The sequence below is a fragment of the Octopus sinensis genome, linkage group LG27 (genome assembly GCF_006345805.1).
Source record: "Octopus sinensis linkage group LG27, ASM634580v1, whole genome shotgun sequence".
Lineage (NCBI taxonomy): Eukaryota > Metazoa > Mollusca > Cephalopoda > Octopoda > Octopodidae > Octopus > Octopus sinensis.
Genome location: NC_043023.1, coordinates 10,581,886 through 10,596,145, shown reverse-complemented (window position 1 = coordinate 10,596,145; position 14,260 = coordinate 10,581,886). Strand labels below are relative to the sequence as shown.

Below are 14,260 nucleotides of genomic sequence, written 5' to 3'. Positions count from 1 at the left end.
ATTCAGCCATTGGAAAACGTTTTAAAGTAGTTTTGTAGAGAAAATGTGGCTGCATTTCACTTTGACCCTTTAACATTGTTCAATGTGATGAAGATGAATGGAAATTGAACTCACGATTGAGCCATGCACCTTCAAATATATATGAGAAGTTACAGAGCTTCATATATATACTAGAAGTATCGCCCAGCGTTGCTCAGGTTTATTTTCTTTTCGACCCATTAGAATTGGAATTTTTGAAAAGTAAAAATCTTGCATTATGTAGCTTGTTATTCTCTTTAAGTGAACAGTTTTCTGGTTGAAATACACCGAAAAACGGTGACACAGCAGTCAAAGAAACGTAAAAGATAGGGATTTTCATAGAAAAAAAAGCACCTTTCTGATCTAAATAATATTTGGTGTTGACATGGTGCGATTTCAATTTTTTCTTCTACGGAAGGAAGAGCAAGACTTCTTTTATCATACTCTCAATTTTGGTCAACTTGCGCTAGTGTCTCGGTAGAGATAGTGTTAGTTGAAGGCTGCAAAACCTGCCACACACAGACAACTTCAGCTTTATATATATAGATATATCGTGATATGCCACTCCCTGTAAGAAGCATTTGTGCTAGTTCATGTAAAAAGCACACATGCTGATCCATGTGGTTATTCAACTTACTCCTTCCCCTGAGATTGCTGGCCTTGTGCCAAAATATGGTCAGATACAATAATGCCTTGATATATGAGTTAATTTCTTCCTGGAGATTGCTCCTAAAGTGAAAACTCATAAAGCAAAGCAATAATTTCCCAGAGAAGCAATGTTATAAATTGTAATTCATTTCTAGAAAAATATTTTACCAATAAAATTTATAATACTTGTAAATAAATGACAATAAAACAACAGTAAAATGTAAAGAATATTTTATGTAAAGTCAAAAACAATGTCAAGATCATTTAGAATAGATAAAATATTATTATTATAATTGTTTTCTGAATCACTTTGAAAAGACTCAGGGACACCATCATTTGTAGACGTGACCACTGATTCACAAGAAACAAGTCTAGAGTTGTTTACTGAGAAGCATTCCTTTGCTTTTTATAAACTTCTTGGTAAGACACAGATGCATTTGTTATGGTAGTAGAAACTTTCAAAATTTGGATGTTGTGCTTGAAAAATAAAACTCATAAACAATGTCTGTAACTTGGGAAATGAATCTATTCCTCATGAAATGTGTTCCCTGTCTGTATGAACATGCTTGTGCTTGGTTAAGTGATCGTTTCGAGAGAAAGATTTACCACAGATTTCACAATGATATGGCTTTTCTCCTGTATGAATGTATTTTTGTTTAAATAAGGCACTCCATGTAGAGAATGACTTACCACAGATATCACAGTGATATGGCTTCTCTCCAATATGAATGCGTATGTGAATAGTTACGCGACCATTTTGAGAGAAGGATTTACCACAGCTTTCGCAGTGATATGGTTTTTTCCCCCAGTATGAATGTATCAGTGATTAAGCAGCTGACTATTTTAAGAAAATGATTTACCAGAGATATCACAATGATATGGCTTCTCCCCTGTATGAACACACTTGTGCTTGATTAAGGTATCGTTTCGAGAGAAAGATTTACCACAGATTTCACAGTGATATGGTTTTTCTCCTGTATGAACACGCCTGTGCATGGTTAAGTGATCGTTTCGAGAGAAAGATTTACCACAGATTTCACAGTGATATGGTTCTTCTCCTGTATGAACACGCTTGTGCTTGGTCAAGGTACCGTTTTCAGAGAAAAATTTACCACAGATTTCACAGTGATATGGTTTTTCTCCTGTATGAACACGCCTGTGCCTAGTTAAGCTTTCGTTTCGAGAGAAAGATTTACCACAGATTTCACAGTGATATGGTTTTTCTCCTGTATGAACACGCCTGTGCATAGTGAAGTGATCGTTTTGAGAAAAAGATTTGTCACAGATTTCACAGTGATATGGTGCCTCTCCTGTGTGAACACCACTCTTGTGCCTCGTTAAGCTTTCGTTTCGAGAGAAAGATTTACCACAGATTTCACAGTGATATGGTTTTTCTCCCGTATGAACACGCTTGTGATTGGTTAAGTGATCGTTTTGAGAAAAGGATTCACCACAGATTTCACAGTGATATGGTTTCTCTCCTGTATGAACACAACTCTTGTGCCTAGTTAAGTTTTCGCTTCGAGAGAAAGACTTACCACAGATATCACAGTGATATGGTTTTCCTCCTGTATGAACACAACTCTTGTGCCTAGTTAAGTGTTCGCTTTGAGAGAAAGACTTACCACAGATTTCACAGTGATATGGTTTTTCTCCTGTATGAACATGCTTGTGCTTGGTTAAGGAATTGTTTTGAGAAAACGATTTGTCACAGATTTCACAGTGATATGGTTTTTCTCCTGTATGAGTACGTTCGTGAATGACTAACTTAGCTTTCCAAGAGAACGACTTGCCACAGATATCACAATCAAATGATGTTTTGCCCTTTTCATTCTTTTCCTCATCAGAAAAATCAATTTCTTCAGACTCTCTTTTACATTCAACTTCACTCCTAAATAATTCATTTTCCATAATGTTCCTTTCTCTTGTCACAGTTCACAAAGGTTTTCCTTCTTCTCGTATATTGCTCTGAACAAATATTTCTACTGATATATCTCCATCAAAAGTGTTCTTTGTTAATATCTGAAGATGCTGCAAACTGCCTTCTTAATTGCTTTAACTCATTAACATTCAGATTAATCAGTCAAATAGAATGTTTATTGAAATTCTTCTGAATTAATCATTCATTATGTTATCATGTTCAGATTTCAATGTTGTGATTGTTTATTTTTAGAATGGCCTTGTAGGGTGGGTGTGAGGGGTGGGATCTGGCTAGTATGAATATAAAACACACAAAAATATGGCCAGTTTAACCGTTTAGCATTGAGATTCCTTTGTGAAATGTAATGCTTATTTATTCATATTGTTTTGAATTAATCATGGATTATCTCATAGCTTTGAGACTTCAGTGATTTGATTGTTTATGTTTAAACTGACACTGCAGGGTGAGTGTGAGAGGTCAGAATATTTGTGCTAGTTTAAATGCTAAATGATTAATTAATATGCAAATATAATTTTCTGTGTATTCCAGACAATAAAGAAGAGAAATTTTGCTACATATATGTCAGAGTTCAGAAGATATATTTTGCAGTAATTCAATAAATATTCATAGAAACAGGGTTATACGTGTTTTGTATAACATCTTTGCTCAGTCTTCAAAAGACTTTCCATTCTAATGACGTTGCTTATGTAAAAATCCTGTGAAGCAGATGTCATCTGATAATCTGAAACGAAAGAGAAACAACAGTGTAAAACATACAAGATAATTAGGAATTAGAGAGATTAAAGCAGTGAAAGTTTTACTACATTTTTATATAGACATGGCTGTAGAAGTGCAGGGATGGTTGTGTGGTAAGAAGTTGGCTTCCCAACCACATGGTCCTGGGTTCAGTCCCAGAGTGGCCAATCAAAGACATGTTTGATGGAAACTGAAAGAAGCTTGACATGTCCCAAATACCAAAATGAATTCTAATCGAAATAAGCAAAACAGAAATTGAAATTCGAGGAACCATTTGATAAGTCACCTGATGGGACATGTCTGCATCAAAGGATGCCCCACAACTGTTCGTACAGAATCTCACCTGCGAGGCACAGATGCACGATGGGTTGAAACAATCATAGTGAATACTAGTCTTGGAAATTCTATTTTCTTTCTCTTTCTCTCATGTTTTAAACTCTACTGACATGAAGGAATTCCTCAAATAAATCCAGGGTCATTTATATCCATACTGTAGATGACATCAGATAGCCAAATACAGTGAGAAGGCTATCTAAAATAATTGATTTATCTGATGATGTAGAGAATGAAGAGGGCAAGACATCATATGATTGTGATACCTGTGGTAAATTATTCTCTCGGAAAACTAACCTACTCACTCACCGACGTATTCATATAGGAGAGAAGCCATATCATTGTGATACCTGTGGTAGATCATTCTCTCGAAATCAAGGCTTGTCAAGGCACAGACGCGTCCATACAGGTGAGAAGCCATATCACTGTGATATCTGTGGCAAATCGTTCGCTCAGAAAGGCAATGGTATACTATAAGGTGTATATATAAATTTAAAATTATTACTTCATCATCATTTAAATTCCATTTTAGACACTGGCATGGGTTGGATGGTTTGAAAGGAGCTAACCAGCTGAAGGGCAGATCAGGCTCCATCTCTATCTTAAAATAGTTTCTATTGCTGGATGCCCTTTGTAACACAAACCCCTTACAGAATTTACTGGGTGATATTACGCAGTACCACTGGGTGCTTTTTACGTGGTATCAGCACCCATGAGCCTGCAGGATTAGGGATGCTCAGCTGGAGGGGGTTGCAAGGGACAAGCTTGTATGCAAGGGCAACCATGCTTTTACTTAGCTTGATGTGTCTTTTCAAACACAGCAAACTGCCAGGATTCTCATTTCCTGATCCCCTTCATTTAATGTCCGCCTTCAATACCAGTATCTGTTGGATGGTTTGGTAGGAGGTGGTCAGTCAGGAGACTGCCCCAGACTTGTGTGTCTGTTTTGGCTCAGCTTTTACAGCTGGATGCTCTTCCTAACACCAACCATACTACAGAGTGTATTGAGTACATTTTAAGTGGCAAGATCACAGGCAAGGTCAGTTTTGGCACAGCTTTTTACATTTAATGTCCATTTACCATGCTTCCCTGGGTTGGTTGGTTTGACCTGTGCTGGCAAACAGGAGTGCTGCCCCCAGTTCCTGCCTGATTTAGATTGCTTTCTACAGCTGGACACTCTTCTTAACGCCAACCACTTAAGAGACTGTGTTGAGATCTTTTCACATGGTACATGTATGGGTGCTTTTTATGCAAAGCAGTGTAGATGCCCTTTACATAGATCACCATGATATATATATATATATATATACATACATATAATAATTATTTGAGGGAATATAAATCCAAACTCACAGGGAAAAAAATTACATATAATAGAAATACTAAATCAAATTTCACAATATAATATATATATATCTAAAAAATTAGAAAAAACCCACATTTTATCATTTCAAAATGAACAATTAAATTACACCATCTAGAAAATTACATATAATAGAATTATTAAAATTAAAATAACAATAAAATATCCATGATTAAGTAACTTGCAAAAAAATAATAAGAACATATATAATTGGTAGAATAACGACACGTCATTGATATTTTAGTGTTATTTTAATTTTAATAATTCTATTATATGTAATTTTCTAGATGGTGTAATTTAATTGTTCATTTTGAATTGAGAAAAGGTGGTATTTTTCTAATTTCTCATATATATATATATCTCTTATTATAAAAGCAGATTTTATCTGCCTCCCTTTGGGAGTTATACAAATCTACAATATAGCATTTCTTCAATTACAATTTACCTTGCATTTTTAAGAGTACAATGCATCGCGTCATGCCAGGTCCAGTTTTTAAAATTTAAACTCCAATTAAGCAAAATTTACAGAAAACTCACATTCTGGTGTGTGTGTCAAATGCTTTTCTTAGTCTGGTTTACAGCACACGCAAACGCACACACACAGTGGGCAACGAATAAAATGAAAGTAATTGACTTACTGTAGTGAGTGATTCTTTCACTCTGCCTCCCACTTCCTCTTTCAACACATAGACACGCAAATATATAAATAAAATTGTAAGCTAACGTGCGTGTGTGTGAGTGGGTGTGTGTGGGTGTGCGCGTGTGTGTGTGTGTGAGGGTGCGTGTGTGTGTGTGTGTGTGTGCGTGAGTGTGTGACAGGAAAGTTTTTTACGACGAATATAACACCTATATCCAAGTAGCAGAAAGATAAGACAGTATGGTGTGATTTGAGGGAGATTTGGCTGCTATTTCTACCATGTCTAGCTGCCATGTAGGGGTCTCCCTCATAGGCTCATACATACATATATACATAGATAAGACAGTAAGGTGTGATTTGGGGGAAATTTGGCTGCTATTTCTACCAGGTCTAGCTGCCATGTAGGGGTCTCCCTCATAGGCTCATACATACATATATACATAGATAAGACAGTAAGGTGTGATTTGGGGGAAATTTGGCTGCTATTTCTACCAGGTCTAGCTGCCATGTAGGGGTCTCCCTCATAGGCTCATACATACATATATACATAGATAAGACAGTAAGGTGTGATTTGGGGGAAATTTGGCTGCTATTTCTACCAGGTCTAGCTACCATGTAGAGGTCCCCCTCATTGGCTCATATATATACATACATAAGACAGTAAGGTGTGATTTGAGGGAGATTTGGCTGCTGTTTCTACCAGGTCTGTTAGGCCTTCTCATGTAAACTCAAGCTTTCTCATGCCTTGAACATAAGACCAAAGCAGAGAATGTATTCTTTTATTCTTCTGCTTTTTCCAGCCATTGGTCTGTGGCCATGCTGGGGCAATGCCTTGAAGAATTGTAGTTTAATGAATCAACTCCAGTTTTATTTTTGTAAGCATTGTAAACAAACCAACATTCGTTGTCAAGCAGTGGTGGAGGACAATCACAAGCACAGACACGCACACACACACACATACATGCATACACATATACACACATACATACATACATACATATATATATGTGTGTATATATATATTGCAGCCTGGAAGGTGTTTCTAAGCCATTTAAGAAACACACAAAAACCGTTACATTCACTTCAACATTTAAATTTAATTTGCCAAAATATTTTCGTCGCTTTGAGACCGCGACCTATTCACTGACAAAAATATCGTGCTAACAGGTCACGGTCTCAAAGCGATGAAAATATTTTGACAAATTAAATTTAAATGTTGAAGTGAATCTAACGGTTTTTGTGTGTTTCTTAAATGGCTTATAAACACCTTCAACGCTGCAACTGTTTTCGTTCCAGCACACTATCTCAGATCAAGTCAGTTGCTATGCAAGTACATCTCTGTAACTATATATATATTTATATATATATGTATATTGGTAAAAACAGTAAGATAACAAAAGAAAGAAAGAGACCTCAATATTATGTAAATAGAGGAAATCTTTATATATAAAAGTGAGGTTGTGTGTCTGTCTCCTACGATTTAGATTCCTAACTACTCCCACATTTTGCGGTGCAGTTTAACCAAAACCGGGTATCTTATAGTCGTGATTCATATCGAGACCGTCTGGGTATTAGCGCGCGTCTACGATGAGTCGACGATTTAAAAAAAAATTTACCATCAATTTTTCCCATTTTTCATCCATTTTTGACATATATAAGGGAAGTAACTCTCTAAAATTTATTATTAAATCTCAGAACGTAAAAAGCTACAGTAACACCCCTCCCCCTTTGTGGTTAGCCATATTGAGATGGCTATTATACTTTACATCTCTAAAAATGCTTATATAATTATTTCCCTTACAAACCCGAGCAACGCCGGGCGATACTGCTAGTATAATATAAAATCTGTTCTGTCTGTGTGTCTTCTAGGATCTCGGGCATCCTCAATCTGATTGCAGCCAAATTTTATATGTAGATGCCGAAGGTATCAGGACGTGTATAAGTCTTGAAAATATTACAAAAATCGCTTCCAGGTGAGAATGCGATCGATAAAGCGGTTAATATAGGGCGTAACAAATATCAGAAAATCAAAAAAAAATGTGTGTAATAGGTGTAAAACAACTTCCTATGAACGAATATGAAAAAAAAAATTCGCGCACGCGAAAGGGGGGTGGGGGAGAGGCCTCGGAAAATTCACATCGGGAAGTTCCGAAAGCGTCTGAGGAGCTGACCCGGGCACCAAAACCAAAAAAAAATAGTGTAATATGTGTAAAACAACTTGCTCTAAACGAATATGACAAAAAAAAATGCGCTCTCGCGAAAGAGGGGTGGGGGAGAGGCCTCGGAATATTTATATCGGGAATTTCCGAAAGCGTCTGAACCGGGCACAAAAACAAAAACAAAAACAGCGTAATAGGTGTAAAACAACTTGCTCTAAACGACTATCATGAAAAAAATGCGCGCTCGCGAAAGGTGGGTGGGGGAGAGGCTTCGGAAATTTCACATCTTCAGTCCACGGCCTTTAAACTAAGAAAAAATAGTGTAATTGGTGTAAAACTACTTGTTCTAAACGAGTATCAAGAACACACACTCACACATGAATCATAAACTCCGTATTTCGCAAAAAAAAAAAATAAAGAGAAGAAATTCTGGAAAAAGTGAAGAAATGTTGGATCTCATTCCTTGGTTAAAGCTATTTTAAACATTAAATTTATGCTTTTCTTTGAAATAGTTCAGATATATGCAATTCTTCTCACTTATTAAGATGCATTTATCAGAAAAAAGAGACAGAAAAAATTATTATTTTGTGTCAATCCTTCCCTAATTATCCTTTATTAATTAGTTTTGGCGTGTATTTTTTTCCCAAATTTATTTTTTCACCTTTACAACACTGTTTAGTAAAGCAATTAATTATCTTTATAATTTGCATATTTGACTTATTAATCAAAATTCTCTAGATGTAATATATACTAAGTAATGCATCCTTCATTTATGTGTTCCGTTCTGTATTATGCATGCGTGACTGTTTGTATGTAAGTGTGTTTAACTGTGCACATGAATGTGAATATTAAAGAACATATTTATTTACTATGATTGTTATTTTCAGAACAAATAAATCTTTTGGCTGTTATGTTATTGATGTTATTATTATTGCTAGTTAAAGGGTGGTGACTTGGCTGAATATTTTGAGTCTTGTAGTATGTAGTTGTGTTAGTCAATATTCTGAGTTCAAATCCAACTCATTTCTTTATCATCATTATCGATGGACCACTCAAAGAGGTATGTATACATTATCATTTTCGTAACATAATTTCTGTAGTATTTCAAGATGTTTCTGACACGTATTTTGATTCACATGGCGGAGATCCAACATTTCTTCACTTTTTCCAGAATTTCTTCTTTATTTTTTTTTTTTGCGAAATACGGAGTTTATGATTCATGTGTGAGTGTGTGTTCTTGATACTCGTTTAGAACAAGTAGTTTTACACCAATTACACTATTTTTTCTTAGTTTAAAGGCCGTGGACTGAAGATGTGAAATTTCCGAAGCCTCTCCCCCACCCCCCTTTCGCGAGCGCGCATTTTTTTCATGATAGTCGTTTAGAGCAAGTTGTTTTACACCTATTACGCTGTTTTTGTTTTTGTTTTTGTGCCCGGTTCAGACGCTTTCGGAAATTCCCGATATAAATATTCCGAGGCCTCTCCCCCACCCCTCTTTCGCGAGAGCGCTTTTTTTTTTTTCATATTCGTTCATAGGAAGTTGTTTTACACCTATTACACACATTTTTTTTTTATTTTCTGATATTTGTTACGCCCTATATTAACCGATAAAGCGATGGGAACGTGCTTTTATATGCGCAAGTACATCATCTGTTGTGATCGATACTACACGTACGCAAGAAAAATGCACATGCAGTTTGTGCTGGCTGGCTTGAAATAATGTCACAAAATGCAGTATATTTAAGAGACCAAAAAAGTAAGATGCAAAAGAGATATTTTCTTCAAACTTGGCATGAAGGAAGGAAAGACTATTTCGTTTCTCAAGAAGTTTTTTATTTTGCCTTAACTTTGTTTAACAAAACCAAAAGTTGTTTTTAATTTTGGCATGCTTAATTATTTTTTAATGAAAAGAACTGTTTAAACCATGTTTGTGTTCTCCCAGTCAACAGCCTTATAATTACTGGTACTTTAAACTCTTCGGTTGCATATTTTTGTGAATAAAATCGTTTTTCTTTGGAATAGAAAAAAAGTCTATCTTTATTTCTTCTTTTGCTGGTGTCCCTAATTTAGGTTAAATCAGTGTTTCTCAAAGGGGAGGCCTATGGAGCGGTCGGACAAGTTGCCTTGAGAAAATTTGGTTTAAATGTTTGACAACTCATCACCGTCCTTGGACGGGGAGGAAGGGCATTTTGCAACTGTGTGTATGTATATATATATAATTATAATTCTGCTTCTTATTATTACTATCTTTTACTTATTTCTGTCATTAGACTGCCATCATGCTGGGGCATCGCCTTGAAGAATCAGTAGTGAGACTGGATCGACCCCAGAACTTATTTGTTTTTTAGGCCTGGAACTCATTTCATCAGTCTAATATAAAAACAAAATGAAATTATTACTTTACTCACCATTTAATATCACTCCTTATCCTCCGTATAGTCTTTCCCCCCAAAAGTTTTGATACAAAAGTAGAAATTCATCGAGAAAAGTCGATAAGTTTAGACGAGATCAAAGAATATCTGACCCTAAAAAGAACCGTTACAAAATTTGCGTAAACGGGGAATATATAAAACATGTAATGGTTTGCTTGAAATACCGAAACGAAATCTTAGCATCGTAACAAAATTAACAGCAACTATTTACACCATGCAGTATTTCTTGTGGTTTTTTACGTTTTGAGATCAAATCCTGCCGATGTCAATTTTACCTTTCATTGCTTCGGAATCAAAATAAAGATCCATCGAAAAGAGAGGTTGATACTAATCTCCCCCACACCCCCAATATTAAGTCTATTAATAACAACTTTGCTTCTAGCAGGTAACTGAGGTAACAATTATATCCTTTTCTACTCTAGGCACAAGGCCAGAAATTTGGGGTGAGAGGGGCAGTCGATTAGATCGACCACAGTACGCAGCTGGTACTTAATTTATCGACCTCGAAAGGATAAAAGCAAAATCTATCTCGGCGGAATTTGAACTCAGAACGTTAAGACAGACGAAATACGGCTAGGTATTTTGCCAGCTCACCGCCTTAAGAAACTATTATATCAAGAACAACTTCCACGAATGAATGACCAATTAGTAATAAGTCACCTTTAGAAAATGCGAACGTTTGCTGTGAGCGCACCGGGACCACTTTTCGCTAGTAGTACCTACAAAAAGTGCGTAGAAAACGAAAATGAAAAGAATACAGCTCCATATAATATTCAGAGGAAGATTGTTACTAAAAAAATTCCAGCATTGATTAGAGGAAGGGATTAGATCTGAGAGAAATTTGTGTTGGTATTAATTCATTGAAAGACGATAAGGAAAATTAGTGAGTAAAGGGAGATAAGCAAGGGCATGAGCCTAATTACGGGAAAAAGAAGCATTCGATCTTTAGATGGCTTCATAGGCTTATAACGGTGGTGGATCTCCGTCGTGTCACAACGAGGAGTCAATCTTTTGGTCAACTGATTTACTTGCACTTCACTGAGTATTTGCTGGTGTACAAGATGCATCCTTACTTTACCAGAATATTTAGGACAGAAACCAGATTAATACGTTTCGTCATTCAGCCATTGGAAAACGTTTTAAAGTAGTCTTGTAGATAAAATGTGGCTGCATTTCGCTTTGACCCTTTAACCTTTAACATTGTTCAATGTGATGAAGATGACGGGAATTGAACTCACGATTGAGCTATGCACCTTCAAATATATATGAGAAGTAACATAATAGCTTCATATATATATTTGTTACTTTCTGTTGCTTCCTTTCAGCACGTAAAAAGCACCATCCGAACGTGTCGCAGTGCAGCGCCGACTTGATTAGCTTCTGTGCCGTTGGCACGTAAAAAGCACCAACCGGTCGTTGCCGCTGCGAGCCCCCCTAGCACCTGTGCCGGCGGCACGTAAAAAGCACTCACTACACTCACAGAGTGGTTGGCGTTAGGAAGGTCATCCACCAGTAGAAACACTGCCAGATCAGGCTGGAGCCTGGTGCAGCCTCCAGGCTTCCTAGACCTCGAACAAACTGTCCAACCTGTGCTAGCATGGAAAATGGACATTAAACGATGATGATGATTCTCCCTCTTTGTTTCTTTCGGACTCTCCCTCGCTTTCTCTTACTCTCTATCTATCTCTCTCCCATTTATAAACAACAAAAGATCTTGAGTAAGTTGAGAAATAAAATATTTAGAAAGATCAATCATAAATATCAGGCAGTGGCAACGGAAAGGTCTGCTTCAAGGCAGACAGCAAAACGCTAACATTTAAAAGGGACAGATGAACTTGCGAGCAGAATAAAAATAATAAAATATGGGAAACCAAAGTTTGAAGGGATAGAATCTGAGGATAGTAGAGTCACCATGGCTAACATTTCTAAACGACAGACAGCAACATATTGACATTTTAACGGCTGGCGTAAAATTTTGAACTTGATGTAAAAGAAAATTGGTAAACACCAATTTTTGAAGTGATTCTTTCTCATGACAGTAGACTCACCATGGCAAGCATTCAAAACTTCTTCATCGTGGACGGCAACACATTGACGATTAAAAGGCTGGTGCAAATTTTTTAGGTTGATGTAACAGAGAATTGCTAAACACCCGCTCCTTTAAATTTTAATCCCCTTCCAGCCCCATTTAGACCCCTTTTCACATTTTGGTTAATATAACCTGATTTCATTCGGGTGTACTGGGGCCACATTTTATAAGATGAGGAATTTTGTCCTAGAGGTCACGCCTTTCATTTGAGGAAAAAAATAGTTGTCATGCAAACTTGCCAGCACTTTTAACATAGGTGTGCATATTTTCAGCTCAACCGACTGACCACATAATGCACACATAATATATATATATATATATATATATATATATGTATATATGACCAGCTAAGCGATCTTAACTTTCAACCTGTCATTCATATTCAAATTTTTAAGCGTTGATTCGTAACCCTAATCCCATTTCTCTATTATCTATTTCGCCTTCTTGTAAACATGGCTTCCTGTCTGTCTTAAGATCATGCATTTTCAATTCCTCCTTTAATTTCAGGGTCATCCCGTTATTATTTCATTCCCCAGAATTCCTTACAAAATATTCTCTCTCTCTCTTATTTATATTATGTTTACTCGATTTCCGAAGTTTCTAGATGTTCAGTAATTTTCTGTTGCAGAAATTCCCCTACGAATTATCTTAAACCTTGTTGTTCCTTCGAGGTGACCCCGCCCTCCCACCCCTCCACCAGAACCGGAAGTTTCTACCTTTCTACCTTTCTTGACTCCCCCCCCGCACCCCTATGTAGGGTTTATTGTGATCATATAGCGCAAAAACTGTGAAATGTATGCAGGTTGTAGTCTAGTGTCTCAGTATGAAATCTGCCAAATGCAAGCTTTCTTTTCAGGTACATGACACCGCTGTCCCTCATCCAAGGGTCTCAGAGACCCACACCTCCCACACCCTCAGAGTTGGCACACTCAATGTTAGCACATTGAAAGTTAGGTCTGGAGAGATTGTTGAGCTGCTTGAACGGAGACGTGTGGATTTATGCTGCATCCAGGAAGTAAGGTGGAGAGGAGGCTCCGCTAGGCTCCTCACAGGCAAGGAACACAGGTACAAGATTTTCTGGGCAGGGAACACTGACGGGGTCGGGGGTGTGGGTATACTTCTTGCGGAGAAATGGGTAGATAAGGTAATCGAGGTAGTCAGAGTAAGTGATAGAGTACTTAAGATTAGATTAGTGCTTCACCATAGGTCAGCTACCATCATCTCGGCATATGCCCCTCAACCAGGGTTATCGGAAGGACAAAAAGACCAATTCTATGACACCCTATTGCGGACTACCTCGTTGACAAATGACAGTGACCTTCTCTTCGTGGCAGGTGATTTCAATGGACATGTTGGACGGCATGTCGGGGGCTTCCATGGCGTTCATGGAGGCTACGGTTTTGGCTCTCGTAATGAGGAGGGAACCAGGCTGCTGGAGTTCTGCGATGCAAATGGCCTTATGGTCTGCAATACCAACTTCAGGAAACCCACCTCTCACCTAGTCACCTACCGTTCTGGCAGACACACTAGCCAGATTGACTACATCCTTGCCAGAAAAAGGGAAAGAGGGCTGCTTATAAATGCCAAAACCTTTCCAGGCGAAGAATGTACTCCTCAACATAGATTAGTAGTTAGCGACTTCAGGATCAGATCTAAATGGTTGCCCAGAAGAAGACCAGCTTGGAGGAGAAGGGTCTGGAAGCTTAAAGATCCTGCAAATGGACAGAGATTTAGAGACATACTACTCGAAGCCTTTGACAAAATAGAAGGGGATATAGCTTCACTTAATGTGGAAGGCAACTGGAGATTTCTACGGGACAATCTGCTGACAGCCACTGACCAGATCTGTGGATGGAGCAAAGTACCATCTCGACCCAGAGTAACATGGTGGTGGAACACTGTGG

General features: G+C 37.4%; 2 protein-coding genes across 2 annotated transcripts in view; both read right to left on the bottom strand.

Moving 5' to 3' along the window:
* LOC115224993 (zinc finger protein 845-like) overlaps positions 1-14,260 on the bottom strand; it is a 254,784-nt gene that overhangs the window by 235,071 nt on the left and 5,453 nt on the right. The window contains exon 2 of the mRNA XM_029795922.2: positions 1,520-1,612. The gene's annotated coding sequence lies outside the window, so the exon portion shown is untranslated. The remainder of the gene's footprint in view (positions 1-1,519; positions 1,613-14,260) is intronic.
* Positions 881-4,180, bottom strand: LOC115225410 (zinc finger protein 681-like). The gene is made up of 2 exons (XM_036514280.1): positions 1,863-4,180; positions 881-1,272 (listed from the first exon to the last, which is right to left on the bottom strand). Exons 1-2 carry the CDS (start codon positions 2,575-2,577, stop codon positions 1,199-1,201), a joined length of 789 nt encoding a protein of 262 aa, XP_036370173.1. The 5' UTR covers positions 2,578-4,180; the 3' UTR covers positions 881-1,198.

Coding starts and splice junctions, on each gene's coding strand:
- LOC115225410 (XM_036514280.1), bottom strand. CDS start 2,577: ATGGAAAATGAATTATTTAGGAGTGAAGTTGAATGTAAAAGAGAGTCT. Junction 1,273..1,862: donor ATATCACTGTGAAATCTGTG/GTAAATCTTTCT, acceptor GTGAAATCTGTG/GTAAATCTTTCTCTCGAAAC.